Below are 23,468 nucleotides of genomic sequence, written 5' to 3' on the forward strand. Positions count from 1 at the left end.
ATGTATGTATATGTGTATTTGGATTTTTTGAATCTATATTCCTAAAAGTTTTGCCTATAAATTTCCTTTCCTGTAATATCTTTGTTGTATTTCCATATCAAGTTTGTTCTGACTTTATAAAGTGAAGAGATTGAATAATATTGGTGTTCTTTATTCCTTAAATTTTTGGAGGAATTTGCCAGTAAAGCCATCTGACCCTGAAGTTTTCTTTCTGGGAAACTTAAAAAAAAATTTTCAAATTATTATTTTAAATAATTGCTATCTCTGTTTAATAGATAAGGGACTATTCAGAGTTTATATTTCTTCTGGTGTCACTTTGGTAAGTTATATTTTTTTAAAGACCCTTTATTTTATCCAATTTGTCAAATTTATTGGAGAAAAACATGTTTAAATATGTTGCTTTTTTTTCTTTTTAACTTTTTCTGGCCTTATTCTTCTGGGCAGCAGCTTCCTTACAGTGTTGAATAGACATGGTGATGGTAGGCATCCTTACCTTGTTCTCCATATCAAAATAGATGCGTGAACTTTCAGTATACATTCCAATATCTGTGGAGTCTATAGTGTTGTAGCCTTTTTCCGTTCCTGTTACTGTTAATCTGTGTGGTTTTTTTCTTCTTGTTTTCTTAATCAGTCTTGCTAAAGATCCATTAAATGTATTAGTCTTTACTGATTTTACTTTTATTGTTTGTTTGTTTCTATTTCATTAATTTTCACTCTTTTCTTATTTCCTTCCTTAAATTTTCTTTGGTTTGACTTGCTATACTTTCTCTAGCTGCTCAAGTTGACTTATATCATAAATGTTAAGACTTTTTCTTCTTTAATGTAGGCATTTAGTGCTTTCAGTTTTGCTGTAGGCATTTGCTTTAGCTGAATTCAGTAAGTGTTGATATTTTGTACCTTTATTAGTGTTCAGTTAAAAATATTTTCTAATATCTGTTGTCATTTCCTGTTTGACCCAGGGATTATTTAGATGTGTATTCCTTAATTTTCAAAGAGTTGGAGATTTTGTAGTTTTTTTTTCTCTCTTTCTGTTATTAATGTCTAGCTTAATTTTATTGTGATCAGAGAATTGCTCTGAAAATTTCAATCCTTGAAATCTGTTCAGGCCCACTTTATGACCATGTTTATGGTCAATTATGGTAAATGTTCCATGTGTCCTTGAAAAGAATCTGAATTCTGTCATTGTTGGATGTATTTATGTTAATTTGTCAATTATGTCAATTTTGGTAATTGTGTTTAGATTTTCTCTATCCGTATTGATTTTTTGGATTTGCTTATTCTATCATCTATTGAAAGAATTGTGTTAAAGTCTTTCACTCTAATTGTGAATTTGTCTATTTTTCCTTTTAATTCTGTTGATTTTTGCTTCACACACACACACACACACACACACACACACAATCTTATTGGATGTATACAGTTTTATTTTATTTTTTGCTAAGGAAGATTTGCCCTGAGCTAACATCTGCTGCCAATCTTCCTCTTTTTGTATGTGAGCTGCTACCACAGCAAGACCACTGATAGACAAGTAGTGTAGGTATGTGCCCAGGAACTGAACCTGGGCTGCCAAAGCAGAGCACACTGAACTTGACCACTAAGCCACTGGGGCTGGACCTGGTATATAAAATTTTAGAATTGTTATATTCTAGTGATTTGATTTATTTATCAATCCACCATCCTAATCTTAGCAGTGGTTCTTGCCTTAAAGATGTTAGTATATCTACACAAGCAATATTTTAATAAGTATTTGCATGATATACCTCTCTCTATCAACTTCTCTGTGTTCTTATATTTAAGTGTTGTTTCATGAGCACTGTAAAATTTTTTTGCCCAGCCTGATAGTCTTTTTAATTAGAGTACTATCCATTTACATTTAATGTAATTACTCCATATTTGTAATTTTATTTGCCATATTATTTGTTTTCTATACATCTCATTTATTTTATGTTCCTTTTTCTCTCCTTTTTTGCTTTCTTTTGGTTTGAATTTTTATTTGATTTTTTCCCTCTAGCAACTTGTTAGTTATACACTTGTCAGTTATACGTTATTTTACTGTTCTTTTGGTGATAACCCTAACAATTGTAATATGCATCCTTGACACATTACATCTAGTAAAAATTATTACTTTTACCTAAGCAAGGAACTTAAAATACATTAACTCTATTTATCCTCTATGTCTTTGCATTATTTTTGACATGAAATGTTATTCTACATGATTTTTAAACCCCATAAGATATCCTTTTTTTCTAAAGTATGCTTTTTTTTTTTGGTAAGGAAGATTTTCCCTGAGCTAACTTCTGTTGCCAATCTTCTTCTTCTTCTTTTTTTCCTCCCCAAAGCCCCAGTATATAGTTGTATATCCCAGTTGTAGGTCATTCTAGTTCTTCTATGTGGGATGCCGCCACAACATGGCTTGATGAGTGGTGGGTAGGTCTGTGCCTAGGATCTGAATCAGTGAACCCCAGGGCACTGAAGCAGAGCGCACAAACTCTCAGCCACGGGGCCAGCCCTCACCCCAAGATATTCTTAATATTATTTTATAGAGTTAATGTTGATTTATACATATTCACAAAATTACTCTTTCTAGTGTCCTTCATTTCTCTTGCACTCCTTGATTCTGTCTTAGATCATTTTTCTTGTGTTGGAAGAACTCCCTCTTAGGATTTTAGTGCTTTCCTGCTGGCAATAAATTCTCTCAGTTTTTGTTTGTCTAAAAGTGTCTTTATTTCACCTTTATTTGAAGGGAATTTTTTTCTGGGTGTAGAAATCTAAATATGTGCTACTACACCAATTACCATTAGTAGTCTTACAGATGCATGCAAAATTTATTGAGCTGCAAATAATTTTCATAATTTATAATGTTTACATTGATCTTGGTGTTCTAGTCAATATTATATGATTTCTAACATCCCCCCTCTTTCTAGCATTCTGTAATGGAAATAGTCCAGGATTTGGAAAGTCAAATACCTTAATTTGAGAGTCAGTCAAGGTCACCTGTGTGACCTTGGACAAGTCATTTAACTCCTCTGAGCCAGATTCCTTATGTACAAAATGGGAAAATTACAATATTGGCTCTATTTCACTGGGAAGTTAGGAGGCCCTGTTGAAATATGTATGAAAGCACTTTGTAAAATGTAGAGTACCAATCAGTTGGAAATTTTTAGTGTTATTATTATTTACTGGAACAGAAACATCCTCGGTGTATATATCCATAATTCTCTTACAAATGCACATTTTCATGAACATCTACAAAATAGTTAAAACGATAGTATTCCTGTATGTATTTACTTGTACATACCCTTCCTTGTATGAGAAAGGATTAAGGACAGTGTTAACAGTTACAGAAAACACAACTTACACAAGGCCAATCACAAATTTATTTCTAATCTTTCAAGCAACTAACATGAAAAGGGAGACCTGGCCAGTTAAACACTATTCGTAATGCCCATAAGACAAAAATAACCCATTATTTGGGAGAAGTATAGTTCTTTCTTAACACTGGGTTCAGGTAGGAATTTTCTTTTAGGTTTTTAATGATGTAGAGTTATTTAAAAGATTTTTCTCCTGTTGTAGAAGTTACTGATTTGCATGGTTGATCCAAATCAGTATTGGACTGTTCTAGAATTTTAATATTCTGCTTCATGCCCTCGAAGGGAGAATTATACATTTTAATGTAGGCTGCAAGTAGCTGCTCTTCCACCCTACTTGCAAATGGATTCTATTCAGAAAACTAATAAAGAATGTCAGTTTCCTTTTCAAAATGCTTGGATACACATTAGTGGCAAGGTTAGGCTGATAAATTAAAATTTTATTTTGCATATATAACATTAGCAAAGCTGCCTTAGGAAGACAATATTTAGCTGTATTTTCTTTTTCCTTCATAAAGGTTAATTAAAAAATTCTTTACTACATTGATCAAATATTTATTGAGTCCCTACTCCACACAGGCATATTCCTGTTGGTTTGTTTGCTGTCTTGACAAAAAGTAGTCATTCAGCCTTATATTTTGTGCTTTCTTCTTTTGCTTTTTCCTCTTTTTTTAGTAAACACGTTTAAATGGAAAAGAACAGTATGGAACTGAAGCTTTTAAACAAACAACGGAAGTGTATAGTAGTGTCTGACAGCCAGCGCACTAACACACCTGAGGTTTTGTATGACGACTACATTTAAAATAGGACATTTATTCCTTATTTAAATTCTCTGAGTTTGTCTTCAGGTCTCTGGCGTGCATTTTATATGAGATGTGCTGCATGAATCACGCATTCACTGGCTCCAACTTCTTGTCCATTGTTTTAAAAATTGTGGAAGGTGACACACCTTCTCTCCCTGAGAGATATCCAAGAGAGCTGAATGCCATCATGGAACGGTACGGAAATAGATACAGAGCCACCGAGACAATTTTAAATGGTATTTATATTTTCGTTCATTTGAAAAAGAATTTTCTTTTTAAACCTTACAGCATGTTGAACAAGAATCCATCACTGAGACCATCTGCTATAGAAATTTTAAAAATCCCTTACATTGAGGAACAACTACAGGTATTTAAAACGAAAGCAGTGCGGGAAACACGTATTAGCATTTATATACATTCTGGGACTTGAAGATGTGCTGCGGGAGTAAGAGGCATCAAGAATCAGTCAGAAAGGAGAAACAAGATTTCTTTTAAGCTGAAGGAAATTATTAGTTAGGACAATCTTTTTGCAAAAGCAAGTGTGTGAACTCCATTCCCAGGTGCCCCAGATGTGAGAAGTTTGGGCTGCGATTTTCTGCCTCAACTCAACATCTACCCTTAGAGCTCCTGGTTTACAAATCTTGCCTCAACCCTTTGTCAACATATCCCTGCCGGGACAACAACGTACTACTAATAATACCAAAATCTGGGGGTCCCATTGAGCCTTTATTGTTCCACTCCTTTATTCTGTATCTCAAGAGGGCTTTCTGTTGATTAGCTGAGTTTATTTTGTTTTCCTGTAGATTCGAAAATTTGATGCAGAGAATCTCCCTCTGGTGGTAAGAAAAAGGCAGGAGGTTTTTCTTACTTCTTAGGCTTTCACAATAGAAATCCCTCTGGTAAATTTCCTTTAAGTTTGTCAACAGCTTTAAGAGGACCCACAAAGCAGTCATTCCCCTTCAAAGATGTGCACACCTTTTCGTCAGGGTCCAGTTCTAAATCCTCGGGGATCAAGGGTGTCGACCCGATATGCATTCACTAGCTGAGGGCCGGCCCCTGTGTGGACACTGGGGGCCGAAATGAAATGAAAGGAACAGATGTGGCTCCTGTCCCTTTGGAGCTTGACTGATAGTAAGAGAACCCATTGACCAAGAAAAAGTAAGCAAACAAATACAATAATTATAAATTATCAGGAGCCCTAGGAAGAAAGCAAACAGGATGCTGTAAAACAAGGGAGGGGGAGGGGCTTTGGCAGTCAAAGAAGGAGTAGGTGACATCTCGACATCAGCAAGACAGCAAGAAGCAACCAGCAGTATGAAGTCTAGAAAGTGTTGGAATCACGGGGAGTAGCTCGTGCAAGCCCTGAATGCGGTCATGTTTCCTGGAGGGAGGTATGGAGGGGAGGGTTCTTCTGCAAGGATGCGCTCCCAGGGGAAACCCCTAGGAAGTAGGGTTAGCAGGACCAGAGAGGGGAGGTGGGCAGAAGTTCCCTGTGCTTCCAGCTCTCCCTCTGTGGGGGCAGAGCCGGCTCCACTGGCCCGAGAGCAGGCCGCTGACAGGGAGGCACAGGTGCTGGCTGTTGGGATCCAAGCCACACTGGAGGGCTGTGAGCCTGCCAAACAGTGAAACAAAGTTTAATAGCGTGTATGCATGGGAGAAACTGAGTAACTCAGCCAACTGGCTGAGGCTGCCTGTTTAAGGACCTTCAGCTACAGACAAGGAGGACCTTTGGGGTGGTGGTTTGGGGCTTCAAAGGGGAGGAAGGCAACCCACATGGAAATGGAAAAGCAAATGTTTGGTAAATAGAACTTTGATAAGAGTGGGTTTAGCAAGGATTCTCCCAGTCTACCGGATACCCAGAGTTATCTATGGGGACGGCTTGTCCTGGGGACAGACCTTTATTTTAAATTTCTTTTAGGCAGTTAGAGGGGAAAGGTCGAATGCTCTTCTTGAGTCTGAGCCTTTATTGTCTTCAGCTCAAAATAATCCACCTACCAGAGTGGCACATCTTGGGGCGGCCTGCCCTGGATGCCATCAGAGCCCACTCATCTCACCTTGGTCCTGGCCCTGGGAGTGGGGTCGCTGTCTGCTACAGGCCTGGAGGTGGCAGAGAGCTGTGTCTTCTTGGAGCTGAGGGGAGGCCTGCCCGTGCCTGGGGAACAGGGAATGAGAGGGCAGGAGGTGTGAGCTGCAGTGGGAGAGGTACGCGAGCCGGACCTGGCAAGGTCTCGTTGCATAAGCTACCAGGGAAATGTCTGTAACCCTTTATCGAAGGCGCAGTAGTTATGAGTGAGTTTTGTTTTCAAGCTCCCAGACATGGTCAATAATACGGCAAAGCAGAAAAGGCACCTGGTTGTTTTATGCCCTTTCATCCCTGAAGAGGAGTCTGTAAGGTGTCTAAGGGTTATTTTTTTTCCAGCACCTGATGTGTAGATATTCAGAAATGACTCTGGAAGACAGGAATTTTAATTGTCAGAAGGAGGCTGCTCATATAGTTAATGCCGTGTAAGTAATTTCTTTGTTTTTAAAAAGCCCATTGAGCGTAAATGTTAAATGCGTTTGTCTTTAAAAATCTATTAGTGCTAAGCTGACTGCATGGAATATCCTAGAATTCGCTTAAGTCTTGCCAAGAAATTAAGGAGCTTCAGTAACTTGGCATTGCAAAGCCCTTTGCCCCAGGTGGTAGCAAATTGAAATAAAAGTTTAAACCACAGCACAGCTTACAGATCTGCAGGGTAGCGCTGTAGTTGCCTTGTAAGTATAGAGAGAAATTAATATCTCAAACATTTAGTGATATTTATGCTAATGAACCTTCCATATTAAGCATAAATGACTTTCACATGTTGTTTGTTTAATGGGAACTGGCAGAGTATCTTTTGAAAAGGCAACATGTGGAGTCATGAAAATACAATTGAAAATAAGCCAAAATTCACTTCCTTGAGATATACATAAGAAGTAGACAATGTGTTTCATCAAAGAATCGTAGTTATTTCCTGGCCTAACTTCTCCTACTTCATTCAAAATATCTGTGTTGTAACTTAGAAGAGCCCAGAATACTAGGTTACTTCAGAACAATGTACAGCTGTACAGGCTGTGTATTGAACAACTCCAGGGGGCACCACTTATAAAAACCAAATCTATAATTTTTGCCGAAGGACCACTCTATTTAATTTTATAAGGACCCGATGAGAATGGCAGTCGTTCTCCAGAGTTGTGCAAGGTGGTGGGGTGAGAACAGTAGCCCTCATTAGGTAGCCCAGATCTTCGAGGCCAAATAGTGTAAATATGTTTCTCTGACCCCCAGTCCAGTGGTTTCTCAACTGCACCATGTTTGTTTTCCATCTTCACATTCACAACCGAGGAAACTGGTCCATGAAAGATATGAATTCTTTGTTTAACGCGTGATCTCCAGGTAAAGTACACTGCACGTCAAGGGATGAGCATGCTCCTATAACCAAGTTTTCTTGGGTTGCTAACTGTTCTTTCAAGAAACCTCGGAACTTCTTATTTTATTTTTATTTTAAAAGTAGAGATGTGAGAGTAGTAGATATTTTAGTACTGGACTAATTTTAACTATCATTTTGCACTGCAGTTATGAAACAGTTTGCCTGATACTGCTTACAATTAGAGTGTGCTCGAATCCAATTGTTTGGATGGTGTTTCACAATATGAGATAGTGGTTTCAAATTGTCACTGTTATTTTCAAGATCTATGACTATGTTTTAAGGAGATCTATTTGATCTTACAAAATAAGGTGTGTCTATTCCTGCAAATTGCATGTCCCCTGGAGGCTCTGGTCTGGATGGTATCCCAGAAGGATGAGACCTGCCTACAATGGCCATTACAATTTTCTCAGTGTTTCTTAAGGAGGGAGTTGAGTGCAAAAGGCGTTCTGCATATTGAGCCCTAACCAAGTCCAGCGCAGAAACAAATGTCGTTGAGAATGTGGTTATAGATCTTTCAGTGGTTAATGTAAGCACATTTATTTAGCTGAGGAAAGAGATTCTTAAATAATAGTATTGGCTGACATTTTGGGGGCCATGATCGTATACACGGCTCTGTTATAAGCACTTTACGTGAATTAAGTCATTTAAACTCACAACAACCCTATGAAGTAGGTACTATTATTATTATTATTTTAATGTCATAGAGCCATTAAGTAACTTGCCCAAGGGCATATAGCATGTCACCTCGGAGGCAGGATTTGAACTGAGAGAATGTTATTAGCCTGTGCAATTAACCACTATGCCAGGCTGCCATAAAAATACCTACTGTATTAAGCCTAGAATAGAAGACATGTTCAATAAGATTCAGCTATTATAATAATACCGTTTTTGGATACTGTTAATGTGTCAGATACTTTAAATACATTATCTCATATAATACTCACTATGGCCCATTATTTATGGATAAGAAAACTGAATTTCAGAGAGGTTTGGTAACTAGCTACAGAGCTAATTAGTGGTGGAGATGGGATTCAAATCCTTCTGTTTCCTAAGATTGTGTCCTATCTGCATGGTTTAATTAGTCTGCCAGAATATTTGCTTCTCAGAGGCCAAGATCTGAATTTGTCTTACATTATGAAAACCAGTCATAGGCAATGAAATGAGCAGAAATTTGGAAAGTACGTAATTTTCTCTTAAACAAAAATCTAATTTGAAATATATTGCCAATTAACCACAGTCCTGGTTGGTTCATTACCTACCCAGAGTTTATTGGTTTTTGCCTGGTCTGTCTCAAGATGCTTTTCCCTTCTCAGTAGTGTAATGCTACGTCTGTAAAATATTTGTTTAATTTTTCTGACCTTATTTGGGGTGGGTTGCATGTGGGGAATCTTTATATCTATAGGCAAAAAAAGATCCACCTGCAGACTCTGAGGGCGCTGTCAGAAGTGCAGAAAATGACACCGAGAGAAAGGATGAGGCTGAGGAAGCTCCAGGCAGCTGATGAGAAGGCCAGGAGGCTGAAGTAAGCTGTATTTCCTTAGGGCGCCCTGGGCCCTGGGCCGCTTCGGGGGGCGGCTCTGAAGGAATTTACTGAAGACAAGCAAAAACCAAAACAGGAAATCAACATGCACATACTCATTATATATTTATCTGTTTACTCATTCACTCGTTCCCCCAAAAGATGGTTGTTGAGCCATAGATGGTTATGGGATGCCAGGCACTATTAATATCAGGCTTTCAGTCTTGTGTGAAAAGAAAAATTGAATATCAGTGAGGTTATTAGTGATGAAAACATAAAGTCAGCCTCCAAACGAAGCCTCTTTGTTGGGAACACCTTCTGTACAGACTCCAGTGAGAGGGTGAGACGGCGGCTTCACTGCCCGATCCTCACTCCCCAGATGTTTGCTGTAGCCCCTCTGCCAGGAGACCTAACTCATCTCTAGGGGGAAGAATGTAGTGGCAGGAAATTGTTGGCCTTAGAAAGCAGATTGGAAACAGAACTCTGTTCAGTCAAGGGAAGCCCTTTGAAAAGTCTATGCCCCAGGCGCCACTGCTGGTGGGAGGCAGCATTAGTAATTAGAGCATTTCCACAAGAAAGGGGAATTCCAGAGAGCGCTACAATCCCAGTTTCTCAAAGTCTGATTTTTCAGTTGGTAGGTTATCCAATTTCCTAAATTTTTTCTTCTTTCTTCTCCTGCCAACTTTTTGGTAGCTTAGAAGCCCCAACGAAGGGCTAAAGAGACAGAACAGACCTGAAACTCAAATCTGTTCATTTTGTGACCTTGTTCACGTATCTGAAAAATGGTGTAGGGGTGTCCTTGTGCTTACAATGAAGATCATGATGAACTGAGTAAGACTCTGTGAGACGGTTTTCCCTGAACACCCGCTTTCTTTTGTAAATGTGGCAAAAGATTTCCGTCAAAGTGCATCCTGGGCAGTGGTGTGCTGGTAAATGTTCAACAACCACCTTTGGGCAAGTAAGAGGGCTGGGGTGACTGCTGATTTCTTTGCTGATTTCTGTGATGTATATACTCCCAGGATTGGCCAATTTCTAACTACCAAGGTGATATTGATGCGGGGTCGGTGAGCCGAGGAGTCGAAAGAAAGATTTCTTAGACTCTCAAGATCTGGCAGTAGTGCTCTTTTATTTAGAGAATAGGGATAGAGTAGCATGGGGACAGGACCCATGGGCAGTCAGAGCTTCTGCTGCTGCCCCGAACTGAGGGTTAGGGCCAAATTTAAGGCATAGGTATGTGAGTTATCTCTTTATTAGTGCCCGTTTGGTTTGGCCATTTGGCGGTCCCACAACTTTTAGATAAGAATCAAACCGGATTGAGTAAATGGCAGAAGTCACCGCTTGAATTTTATCCTCGGCTAAAGATAAAAGGAGGATTTGTCGGGGGGAGGGTCAGTTACATGAGGTTGCCAGACAGTTTCCAGAGATAAGGCCATCCCCCCTTCCTCCTGGCTCAGAGAGGGAGGCATCTTCACAGATAGAGGTTTCCCTTAGAAATGTAAATGTTTTCCCAACAAGGGGCAAACAAATTCCAGAGAGGGAGGCATGGAGATTTCCTTTACAAATGCAATTGTCTCTGATCAAAGGGCAAACAAATTCCACTCCTTGGAGCCTGCTTCTTATCTGTAGTTTTAAAAGTAACCAGCCAAAAAATCCTCATCATAAACTGTTTTAAAATTAAGCAGCCTAAAAATCCTCATCAATATCATTGTTCATTTGGGAAGATATGTCCATAGTCTGCTCTTGGGAGCCAGTACAAGTTGGTTTCTGCAAACTACTAAACCACTGAGTGTGGGTTTTACTGAGAAAATGTATTCATTTAGATTGTTTGAGCCATTGCATCAGCTCACAGTCCCAAACCTATTTCTAACCTCAGAAATGGCAATATTTCCAAGTACTATGATTCATGTCATTGGTTGAGGGTAAACGGAAAATTAAATCTCTGACAGGAATAGATTAAAAAGACTAATTACTTACATGCACATTACAAATTGCTTTTCAGATTAAAACTTTTTTTATATACCAGAGAAGGTCACAGATCCTTCACGTGACATTTAATATTTTTTTTATTTAAAGGCAATGGCTTTTAAATAAAGTTTCATCTTGATTTTATGAATCACTTACATTGGAATTGTTTTTGATCGTTATTTCTAGGATTTGAGAGTGGTCATGCGTTTTACCTAGAAAATGGCTGTATTGTTAGAAGGGTTATAATGTACCCATTTTATATACGCGAAAATTTGACTCCAGGGATGTTCAATGACTTTTCAAAAAAATCTAAGTATAAATTAGCATGCAAGTAATCACAAGAACTGAAATCTTTCTTCCAGTTTAGTAGCAGGTCTATTAAATTCAATCGTCCAAAGGAAATATGTCTGAGAAAAGTTCCCCTCCCTAGTGAGTCTCATATTCTTTTCCATAAATTCTTTGAAATGTAGCTCTATTTTCCACGTTTATGGGTTTGTTCATCCTGAAAGCAGTTGTTGACTTATTAGTATGTGTTAGGCCTTGTGCTGGGCACTGGGGACACACAGCCCTGTCACCGCAGTCAGAGAACGCACAGGGATTGGTACTGTCTTCCGCTGCTGCTTTTAGGAGTTCTAAGGCTGAATAAGAAGCCAGAACATTCTTATGTGTGCTTTAAAAGAGAATCAAGTAGATGCCACACTGTGCACATCGTGATGAGGGAGAGACCCATTGGCCTAGCTTCCTAACAACCCAGTTTGCCTGTTGAAACAGGAATCACACTTACTTGTATAATGTAGATGTGGTTTTAGCAAATTTCAGCTATTTTTCTATGTTCATTTTAAATTTGCAGAAAACTTGTGGAAGAAAAATATGAGGAAAATAACAAACGAATGCAAGAATTGAGATCTCGGAACTTTCAGCAGCTAACTGTTGACGTGCTCCATGTAAGTACTCTCTTATTTTGAATTTTACATAAAACCTTTTTTTCTGACTGTTTTTTCTTCCCAAATACCCCCAGCACATAGTTGTATACCCTAGTTGTGGGTCCTTCTAGCTGTGGCACGCGGGACGCCGCCTCAACGTGGCCTGACCAGTGGTGCCACATCCATGCCCAGGATCCGAACCAGTGAAACCCTGGGCTGCCGCAGTGGAGCGTGTGAACTTAACTACTTGGCCACAGGCCGGCCCCCAAGTACTCTCTTATTTTGAATTTTACATGAAACCTTTTCTTGCTTCAGATTCTTCAAATTCATGGGGCCAGTTGGGTAGGGTAAGGAACAAGGTAGGAAAAAAAAAGCATCCAGACCAACTTGGCCCAATTCCAGGAAGGATGTACTGGGGTTCATTTTAGAGTGTAGGCCAATGGGCAGTGACTACACTTATTCACAGCAGCTGTACTTAGAGAAGACAGATCAAGTGATTCATCCAACAAATATTGAGTGCCTACTATGAACGAGATAACAATCAGCACTGAATAAACAGTTGATGAGTAAAAATTATGACTGTGCATAATAGAGGTATGTCTGCCTAATTCTGAATTTCGGCCATGCTATTGTGGCTTTTCTTCTTTAGTCAACTGTTCTCTTTCTCTCTTGTTTTTTATTCTTTCGCTTTTAATTTTCTGTCTCCCATCCATATCATTGTGCATTGTGTTTACAACCCCTTTAAACTTTGAAGAATTACCATAGATGTCTAGTAATAAATAGGGTCGCAGATTCACATGAAATGGACCCCAAGTTCATGTCCTCTGCATCCCAAGCCCGTGAAGAGCAAATACCATTTTCTCTAATGGTTAAAAATATCTTCAGAGGCCTTGATGTAGGCTCTGATGCTTAGTCTTTCTTCAGGGTCATGTTTGGACAACAGACATCAACATGGCCTCCTAGATGTTCGTAAAACCACTTGGGAAGGAGTCATTTTTATGGAGAAATCACTGTCTCAAATTCTGCTTGTTCATTCGTTGGAGATCCCTGCATCTGAGGGAGGTTCTTTACTTTAGCAGGAAGAACCAAACCCCCTGAGGCTGTGGATGCTCATTCTGCTGGAGCTCAGGAAGCAGAGGGCTCCAAACCCTGGGGCCTGCAGGAGCCCTACAAGAGCTCGCTCTCAGCCAGGCTGAGCCTGGAACACTTGTTTTCTGCCTCCTTCTGGGAGGTAATCCACCTTTCTCAATTATTTAGTGGTTGTGAGTGCTTTAGAGTTCTGAAAACCCAAAGTTGGACCAGACAGGGAGCCAGCCTTCTCTGACCTTAAGAGTCTCCCTCTGTTGGACACTTTAGCAGACCATGTGGGGATGCAGGCAATAAGTGCTCATCCCACCCCCCTTTCTCCACCCATCTCCCACTCCATTAGGTGAAGCCAGCTGTGAGATCTGTTGCAGGCTCCAGAGATGTGGCAGATGGCATTGGTCCTGTTCACGGAGCCTGATGTATGGAGAAATTGCTGGCTGAAAGGGCCTGGGGTCAGTGGCAGTGTTGGATCCCTGCTTGGGGAAGGGTCTTGATGCTACCCAATCCCCCTTCTAACACTGAGCGCCTTTCTTCAGCTCTCTAGATACTTTCTAGGCCCTGAAATGATAGCTTGTGGAGGTGGGTCATTTTCCCTGGGTCTGTTGGCTTTCTTCCCCTGAGAACTGAGAACGGCGAGTTCCCACAGATCCTCGTAAGGAGTCTGGCATGAGGATAAGAATTCTGCTTGTCAATATGTGTAAACTGCTCATCCAATCAGCTGATGGAAACTAAGAATTTCTTTCTGAAATGCTCAGGGACCCCTGCTTCTCAAAGATTTTACCCCCAGAGATTGGAAATTGACAAGTACAGATGTAGTATTTGTTTTATAAAACCTAAATAACTGTCTTTATTCTTGAAGTTACCATATGGCAAATAAAAATAGCTTCAAGTATGATCTTACGTTTTAATGTCTTACTTAACTTTTTTGCCTTTCTTCATTGACCCTTCAAAATAATCATTTTTGTGTTCTTTTCATTTCTGATGTGATTATTATCAGCATTGAACAACTACACTGTGTAAGGTCCTGTCCCTCCTATAAACCAGAGTCCATGGGGGGATCCTGAAGTAATTTAAGACTGAGACCATATGGCAGGCAGAATCTCAGCAGGTTTTATTAGCTATATTATCCCATAGAACATGGGAGCCAGACGATAGTCCATATCTTGGCCCAACTCAGGTGAAGAAAGTGAGGATTTCACAAAGATTTTACCAAGTGCCAACTCATAACTTCTACGGCGTCTCCCTACTTCCCAATTCCATCCCTTTTCCATCAGCAAGGAGCAGCGGGAGCTGGGGGGGTAGTGCCTGATGCTGTCTTGGCCAGAGATATTGTTTCATTCTTTGATCTTCTAAGATTCAGTATCACCAACATCTTTGACCCTGAGCTTACCGGAAGCATGTTTCCTAAGTCTGCATATTGATAGGAGCAGGAAATGCTCCATTCAGGTACTTGGCTCTTGAAGATAACATCCTCTTCTAGCTGGTTCCATCCTGTAGATGGAGTGGCTCAGCATCCCCAGGTCTCTTGCCCTCTTTTGTGCAATTATATCAGCCATTTCCTTCTGACCCATCATTGGCATCCCACCTTCTGTCTTTGAAATGTCACCTCCTCTTCAGGAAAACCTTTGATCTCTCAGATCCACAAACCACTGGCCCTCCTCTAAATTCTTCTGGCTTATAGCAACGTGTCTCAAATTTCAAAATGCACCTGAATCACGGTTGGTCTTGTTGAAATGCAGATTCTGATTTGGTTGTTCTGGGTGGGGCCTGGGACCCTGCATTTCTCACAAGCTCCCTGATGATTCTGCTGCTGCTGGTCCGGGACCACTCTGATTAATAATGGACAGAAACTGGGCCTCTTGAAAGCAGCTGTTCATCTTCAGACGAAGGAAGACCAGGAAAAGCCATGATGGACAGACCTCCTTATAATCGCTCTAGGAAAAAGGACACTTAATGCGAACGGAAGGAAAGGAGGAGCAACCTGAGGGAAGGCTTTCTTGTTCACCCCGGGAGGAGGATGAAGAGAGGAGCCCAGGCAGAGCAGAGGCAGATTTAATCATATTCGCAGACACAAGAGTGAGGCAGGGTTAGTGATATTCACAGAACAAAGGAGGGAGAAAACAGGAAGCTGAACACTTTGCAGAGAGAATGAAGGGTTTTAAATATCTCAGAGAAAGGCATCATTGAGCTGAAAAAGATGAAATAAAATATAAGAAGGAAATTGGATTAATCATATGCAAGAGACTAAAGAAAAACATGATAAAGAAGGAGAAAAGGAAGGAGGAGGAAAATGTTCGTGTCTGTGCCCATATGCAGATGTTTATGATTTCATTTCTTCCTGATCTCACTGGGGCTCTGTTCTCTATTCCTTCTTCCCTCTCTCTTGCCAGCTGAAGAAAAACATTTTATTTTTCAAAATCAATTGTAGGAGATGGAATCAGAGTTAGGGGAGAGAATGGGCTGGCTATGTTACCTCTTAAACATGTTACAGAAATTCTCTGAGGCATTTAGGAGAGTGGCTTGTTTTTTTTTTCAGACCCTGACTGACAGGGTCTTTTATTTTGGCAGGGATTTTCTGCTTGGCTGGATTTGGGCTTGGAAATCTTGAAGCATAGTTGAATGTGGAATCATGCTAGGCACTGTTTCTTTAAAGGATCGTAGCTTAAAAACAACTAGATACATAAGACACATGAGAAGCCCAGTCTTTCTTTTATCCTGTGGGTATATAGTTGTGATGATGCCAAAATTGGGTTTCTGTGAAAAGTGCATAGCAGATCAGGTCTCCACACATGAAATGGTAATGGAGATCAAAGATTAGATCAAGTCCTTCTCTTTCTAAGAGAAGCAATTATAACAATTCTATCTGTTCTCTTCAGAGAGAACCTCAGCAAATCAAAGTCAGTTGAGAGCCCAAATAGTTATTTTCAACTATTTTCTGAAGTCCATGTAAAAACACACATCACACAGTCTCTGTTCTCTGTTCTTAAAGTTGTCTGTGTGCTGTCAGTGACCCTTTGAAACTTGGAACCAATTTCATCCCTGCAACAATTATTATACAGTGCAAAAAGTGGACTTCTTAAAAATATGTTGTGACTATGTTTTCATGAATGCCGCACCACAGTGTAGTATGGCTTTGTTTTACTTATTTAATGTTAGTTTGAAGTTTCCTTTCTATTTTTAATAAGAAGACATTCTTGTAGCAGTTCTCCGTGAAAGCTATTTATCAAGGAAAATCGGTCAACTCAGCTTTAGCTCTAGGTTGCAAACACACACACACAAACTGAAAAAAAGGCTAAATGACTTATTGAAATACCTATTGATATATTTGAGAAGTTTACCTCTTATTTTTTTGAAGTGTGAATTCTTTCATGTGGCCTCTTAGATCCCTTTCTTTTAGCAAATTGGAATTCATAGAATCACAGAACTTTTAAAGCTAGAAGAGAACTCGGAAGTCATCCAAGCCAATTCCTCTAGTTTTGTTTTGTTTTTTTTTCTTTTGAGGAAGATTAGCCCTGAGCTAACTACTGCCAATCTTCCTCTTTTTGCTGAGGAAGACTGGCCCTGAGCTAACATCCATGGCCATCTTCCTCTACTTTATACGTGAGATGCCTGCCACAGCATGGCTTTTGCCAAGTGGTGCCCTGTCCGCACCCGGGATCTGAACGGTGAACCCCGGGCTGCCAAGAAGCAGAAAGTGCGAACTTAACCGCTGTGCCACCGGGCCGGCCACTGCCTCTAGTTTTGAGATAAGGCAACTGAGCAGGGCTGGACTAGGATGAATAAGTATGATACCCAGGGTACAAAACTGAAGGAGGTATTCGTTCTCACCTGCCAGTCGATCCTGCTCTTGCCTGAGCCTGAAAGTGAGAACCTTCTTCAATTGTGCACCCTGGGCATTCCACCTGCCTCATCCTAGTCCTGGCCCTGAATCTGAGGCCATGGGAGGTTAAATCCTTTGCCCAAGGTCACCTGTCAAGTTGATTCAAGGCTGTTTCTCATATCCCCAGCTGCCTTCCTGAAATTTGAAAATGTTATCATGTTTAAGGGAGAGGATTAGGTAGGCTTTTGTTTCTAAATAGTCTTCTAAACAAGAATATTGTTTCATTTGTGGTAATGCTATTTCCTTCTATCAGCTTCTCATGAATTGTTCATTACCTTTCACAAGGAATTTGATGACCCAACTTCAGAGAACCTGCCTGAGTCTCAGCCTGTTTCTTCCCTGGACCTCAGCACACTTGACTCAAGTGGAGAGGACACCATAGCTGATCTTGGAGATCATGGTATGAGTTGGCGTCAGTATTCAGAAGGGTGCTGTTAGCTGACACATGGGTTGGTGTGGCTGACCTCTGAGAGAAGCCTTGGATGTATGTGACCACCTTCCGTCTTTGCCAGAGCTGGGCTGTGACCAGGGTGAAAAGCAGAGAAGCCATGGGGTTTGTCCTCTTCTCTCTTCTTTGTGTTAGTGAAGGTGAGCTGGAAATGCTCACCAGGTGAGGGACCTCTTCTTCTGCATCAATTAAACAATATTGTCATTAACCTGTCTTTGGAACAGTGTTGGACTGTGAATGCTCTGAAGTATTATTTCCTTCTATGAATGGTTTCCCTGGCCCTTGTAGGGGAGGAAGAACTATTTAGTTTCTATTTCTAGAACAGAACTATTTCTCTTTAGTAAAGGAAGACCCCTTTAGTTTCTTCTGGCTGGTCTAAGAATTAAATTGGCATGAAATGAAATAACAGGAGAAAATCAAACAAAGTTTAATAACGTGTATATTTGGGAGGAACCCGGGAAAACTAGTGGCTCACCAAAATGGCTGAAGCTACCACCTTAAAACCATCTTCAGCTGAAGACAAAGGAGGATGTTGGGGGTAGTGGTTTTGGAATTCAAAGGGAAGGAAGACAATTCACATAGAGATGGAAAAGCAAATATTTGGTAAATAAATGTTTGCCATGTTTTGCAGAGACAGTGTGACATGGGAAGGACTTTCATCAAATGGGCCTTGCCAGGTTCCTCCCTGTCTATCGCACCTAGTTCGTATTATACTATAGTTCTCTATGGGACAGCTCCTTCCTGGAACAGGCCTTCTATCTTAAATTCTTTTAGGCAGTTAGGGGGAAGGTCAAAGTTTCTTTCTGAGTCTTTTGTTCTTAAAAATAATCAAGCCAAAGAGATGCATTTTAGGGTGGCAAATTCTGATCCCTCACACCCTCATAAATTTAAAGTAAAGAAATGAAGTCGGACTTTGGAAAACCAACGCTATGGATGTGCAATCATTGCCAGAAAAAAAGTGGGAAAGATACATCATAGCCTAATGGTTAAAAACATGAGTTTTGAAGTATAAAAGCTAGTTCTATCAGGAAGCCCCAGGCAGCTTAATCTCTCTAGCTCTCAGTTTCCTTATCCATGAAACAAGAATAATACCTCCTTTAATGGTTGTTGTGAAAAGCAAATGAGACTAGGCATGTGATGTGCTTTTAGCTCAGTGCCCAGCACACAGTAAGAGCCAAAGAAAGGGAAGCAGTTTATGACCCTGAGGGGAAGAGTAAGGATGTAGGGGCCTTCTCAGTCTTGTACCACTCTCCCCAGTACCTAGGACAAAGTACCAGGAATGTTGTAGGCACTCAATAAATATTTATTGGATGAATGAGTGGATGAATAAATGAATGAATAATATGTTAGTCTGGACCTCTGAGAAGCAGTTGCCAAGTTGAGACTAAAAGCACAAGGATATCATTGGGGAATGTCTGCCTGAAAGGAACTAGGAAAGGAGCTGGAAAAGGCTGAGAGAACCATCAGACCACGTTTCAAGTCTTATTCCAAGTGAGAAGAGAGAAGGTTCGGGGGATCAGCCAAGACATCAGAAAGTCCTTAAGCAAAGTCACCCATCAGAGGCCTGCTTTAGCATCCCTGATACACTCCTGCAGTGGCCCGTGGGGCGGTGTAGGAGCCTCCGAGAGAATTCAGGGATGGACAGCTGGGGCCCTTGGCCAATTACACTCTTTGTAGTTGGAGGTCTTCAAGGGGCATCTTCAAGGCTGCACAATGGTATGACAACTCTTTTTTGGCAGTAGTTGAGTTCTCTTTCCAAACTAAGAATGAAAGCAGTGGAACATGGATTGGCTGGTCATCTTAGCCCAAATTTGCATTTGATGTCTTCCTAATAGAGCTGTTAGAGCTTGTGCTGCCTCCTTCAGCTATAAGGAAACTAGCAGCCAAAGCTCTTTAGGTTGGCATCTGCCAACTTTTGAAATGGTGTTGTAGAAGCTATCTAGTAACAGGTGTTATTGACAAACAAATCTTTATATCAGAATTGATTTGCATCTTAGACTCTTTTTAGGTATTTCTTTAATATGTAATTTGTTGTTCTCCAAAGGTAAAATTTGAAAGCATAGAAAGGCCCATGGGCCTTTGTTTCTAAGAATATAAAACTGAGAGTTAGGCCACCGAGTTGCACATGATATGGATGGCTTGTGCTCTGCTGGAGGGCAGAGCCTTGCTATCTATAGAGAGGAAGCCCCAGGACAGGATATTGAGTGGATGGTCTAGGATCAAGAAGTCTGGGCCCAGCCTCTGGGTTTCACCTGGGAAAAGTACTTGTTACTCATTTCAAAGATGAGACGCCAAAGACATGAAGTAATTTGCTCAAGGACTCTAAAGCTCCTGCTTTCTATTGCAGCACCCTTTTCATTTCCCCCGAAGTGATTGGGATTGGAAGTGGTGGGTAGCAGCAATAGATTTGCAAGAAGCAGACAAACATGTCAAGTGAATTGGACCTTCAAAAGGCAGAGAGTCTTTGTGTGTCTCCATGCTAATTTTTGTTAACTGTAGTAGCCAAATTACTCCTAAGCTAGCCCTGACCACAGGTTCCAGCTGCTACCAGGAGACTCAAGCTGGTGCCCTCCTCAGGTCTCCCTTTGTCTTTTGTCATGGAGGTTTCAAGATGGTAGACCTCATAGTGATTTACCGGTTAAAGTGGCGATGGGAAAATCTACTCCTTTGACCACCTTGTTCATGCAATAAGGAAACACTACTTACATCTCCATAATAAGCTGTAGAATGCAAAAAACAGTAGTTTTAGTTGGGCCAAATACCTTGGAAAATACACGTTTCCCTTATTTTTTCGTCTCTATAAAGTCATATTTTCTAAATTTGATTCTATCTTGAACATTAAACTGAAAAGGGAGACTTAGAACTATAAAAATGTAACCTTTGGATTGATGATTGGTTAGAACGGTGGGCAACTTACAAGATGATTGTGATCACATAGCTTAATCATGAAATTTTGAGACATCAGACTTTAATCTGTTGATGAACTCTGGAGTGGTTAGTTAGTTTCCGCATTCTCTTTGCCTTTTACCAGATTTGACTCCAAACTTTCAGAGGAAATTTTTATTTGTTTACTTTTTATCTAGCATGTATATGTAAAATAAAATTACACAGTCTTTTTTTAAGCTCCTACACCAAATGTTTAATCAGTCTTTGATGTTGAACTGGAAAATTCCCTTTGGGATGAGGGGAGTTAGTTGCAGAGGAAGAAGACAGGCTAAGACATTATTTACATTTGATATGCATTTAGTTGACAACAGCTGATTTAATCGAGCTGAAGTCATGGATAACCATTATAATCAAATGAGAAAGCACAACCGGAACATTAAGGAAATTATCCTGATTTAACTTCTTTTTTTGTAATGCTGATGATTTCTTCCACATTAATTTTTGTCAGGAACTTCATTGCATTCTAGCCTTATTTTCAGCAACTCATAGCTGAGTTTCAGAATAGCATTTCTTGTGAAGCTGGAATAGCCTGATACTTGTGGATCCTGGGCCCACCCAGAGCATGGCTCTTAACCCAACCTTTCAAATTGCAGAATCTGCACTGGTGTGCACCTTGGTGGCCCACCTAGAGCCTGACCAGTTGTCACCTCTTTATTGCCCTTTCAGCCACTCCTTGAGCAAGTCCTGAGCCCCTTCCCTGTGCTCAGGGAAAGCTCGGACCTTAAGGGGGTTGTGCTTTGCTTGCCCGTAGGAAGTCCACATGCCCTTTTCAGTTGTGGGCTGCTCAATGTCCTATAGTGTCATCACTTTCCTTTAAATGTCCAAGTGGAAATAAGGTGATTTGAACTCTGTTATGCAATGATATATTTTTATTGTTTTAATTTAAAAAAAAAGAAAACTTTAATTGACTTTGAAATTCCACTTCTAGTTACCTAAGAGAAATGAAAGCATGTCTACTAGAAGATCTATGTACTAGAACATATGTGCACAAATGTTCTTAGCAGTTTTCATCGTAGCAAAAATTAGAAACAAGTCAAGTATCAATCAACAAGTCAAGTATCAATCAATAGGTGGAACTTGTAGTTTACTCATGCAATGTAATTCTGCTTGGCAATGAAAAGAAGCAAACTATCAATACACACAACAATATGGATGAATAGCAAAAGTATTATGCTAGGTGAAAGAAGCCGCAAACAAAAGAGTTCATGATTCTGTTTCCATGAAGTTCTAGAATCAGCAGCACTTACCTATATGGTAGCAATGAGGCCACTGGTTGCCTGGGGGTTGTGGTCTTGGGAATTGACTCCAGAGGGGCACAAGGGAAGCTTTTGTGGTGATGGGAAAGTTCAATATCTTGATTGTGCTGATGGTAACCCAGGATGCATATATTTGTCAAAACTCATTGAACTCCATACTTTAAATGAGTGCATTTTATTGTCTATAAATTATACTTCAATAAAGTTGATAAATAAAAAAAACATTGGTAAGATAGTCAGAAAAAAATGAAAGGAAAAAGAAAACATTATGAGTTATGCCCATCTGTGTGTGTTTTAGCTAATGAATAAACGAGAGAGATTTGAGAGATAGAAAGCAACTGAGAAGATCTCTAGATATTACTTGGGACACAAAGTCCTTCGTCCAGAAAATGATCATGGGGTTTCCTTCTAATGTCAACTGAACAACATTATCTTCCACAAGGAGTGTTAGGGTTTTGGGGTCTTCTCTCAGGAGGAAAGTTGGTTATTTAAAGATGGGGGGCAGAATCCTTAGCTCCTCTCTTCTGTCTTTATAGTTGGAGGGCTCATGTGGAGTGGCAGGGAACCCATACCAGCAGATCTAAAAGGATCTAGTACCAACTAAAGCAGCCTGAACATAATAGAACAAAAAGTAACAGGCCTGACTCCGACACCCAGCCGGAGATAGGGAAGCTGTCGGAGCTGCCCAGCTCATTAAAGAAAGTGCCCAGGGTCACTTCCATATTCCTAGATGTACCATCACTTCCAGAGCTTTAAATGTCTTAAAGACTTGAAGTGTAGATATAAATTGATGGTTTTGTTTCATGTTTGTCACATATTCCACTGAGTTACATTGGTGTTTCCACCAGACTCTCATATTTACTCCCAGGAATAAAGGCTCCTGCAGTCACTCCCTAATTTTCTGAGCTGTAGAGGATAATGAGAATGAATCTAATATTAAATGAAGATGTGCTGATTCTCCACGCTGAGGCATATTAAATAATTTAGAGTGTTCCTTCTGCATGACAAGCTGGGTAGGTGCTTCTAACTAAAATTTAAAGATTATATCCAGTTTGAAAAATTAAAGTGGATGCAGAATAACACCTGTCTGACAAGCCACTTCACTGTTGTGTCCTAGGCAGGCATAATAGAAAAAGGAGGAAAATCAGTCCCTGGAACATGAATTATTCACAAAGAAAATCTGGACTCATGGACATCTCAAAATAAGTTTTTTACCTGGGAAAGCACTATGTGATTCCAAAGTCCACCCCTTAGGTAAATATCAATTATACAGTAGTTATTAAACTAAGGGTCCTGCTGGTAGGACAGGGAACATCCTTAAGTGGCCTTGCTTAGCCTGTCATGATTCAGATTTGGACTGAATCAGTTAAGCAGAAAATTAAATAAACATCAATCATGTCTTTAAGGTAGAATAGAACACAAATATAATAGACTAAAACCTCATATAATGTGTGTTTCTGACGGCATTTTGGACATACCATGGGATGGTTTTCCTTGAGTTGAAGAAATTATTTTCCATGCATGCAGTTTCACAGTTGTACTCAGGGCTCATGCGCCCACCGCCTGGAGAGCATCACTTTGATGCCTGAAGGAAGCTAAGCTGCCTTAGAAAACGAGTACAGCTATGTTGGGTAGTATCTGCTTCTAGTCAAATAACCAGCTTTGTTTTACATGCTAATTTTTTCTTAAAGTGATTGAAATATTTTGCTTTCATGTTTAGGCCAGATTTTAATTTAGACCTTTGTGATAGGCATTTAAATTTGTCCTCTCTGATCTTTGTAAAGGGGCTTTCTGTTTTGTTTGTGGCAGTGAGGGCCACATCAGTATC

General features: G+C 40.1%; 1 protein-coding gene across 10 annotated transcripts in view; it reads left to right on the forward strand.

Annotated features, from left to right (window-relative positions):
- The window catches only part of NEK11 (NIMA related kinase 11), a 248,982-nt gene that overhangs the window by 101,008 nt on the left and 124,506 nt on the right, over positions 1–23,468 (forward strand). For 9 of the 10 annotated variants that reach the window (XM_070576034.1, XM_070576038.1, XM_070576043.1 and 6 more), the window contains 6 exons: positions 4,217–4,366; positions 4,460–4,538; positions 6,591–6,676; positions 9,020–9,139; positions 11,952–12,045; positions 17,276–17,390. In XM_070576034.1, coding sequence (XP_070432135.1) covers positions 4,217–4,366; positions 4,460–4,538; positions 6,591–6,676; positions 9,020–9,139; positions 11,952–12,045; positions 17,276–17,390 — 644 coding nt within the window. The remainder of the gene's footprint in view (positions 1–4,216; positions 4,367–4,459; positions 4,539–6,590; positions 6,677–9,019; positions 9,140–11,951; positions 12,046–17,275; positions 17,391–23,468) is intronic. The other variant, XM_070576037.1, reaches the window with a different exon arrangement.

The sequence above is a fragment of the Equus przewalskii genome, chromosome 15, assembly GCF_037783145.1.
Source record: "Equus przewalskii isolate Varuska chromosome 15, EquPr2, whole genome shotgun sequence".
Classification (NCBI taxonomy): Eukaryota; Metazoa; Chordata; class Mammalia; order Perissodactyla; family Equidae; genus Equus; species Equus przewalskii.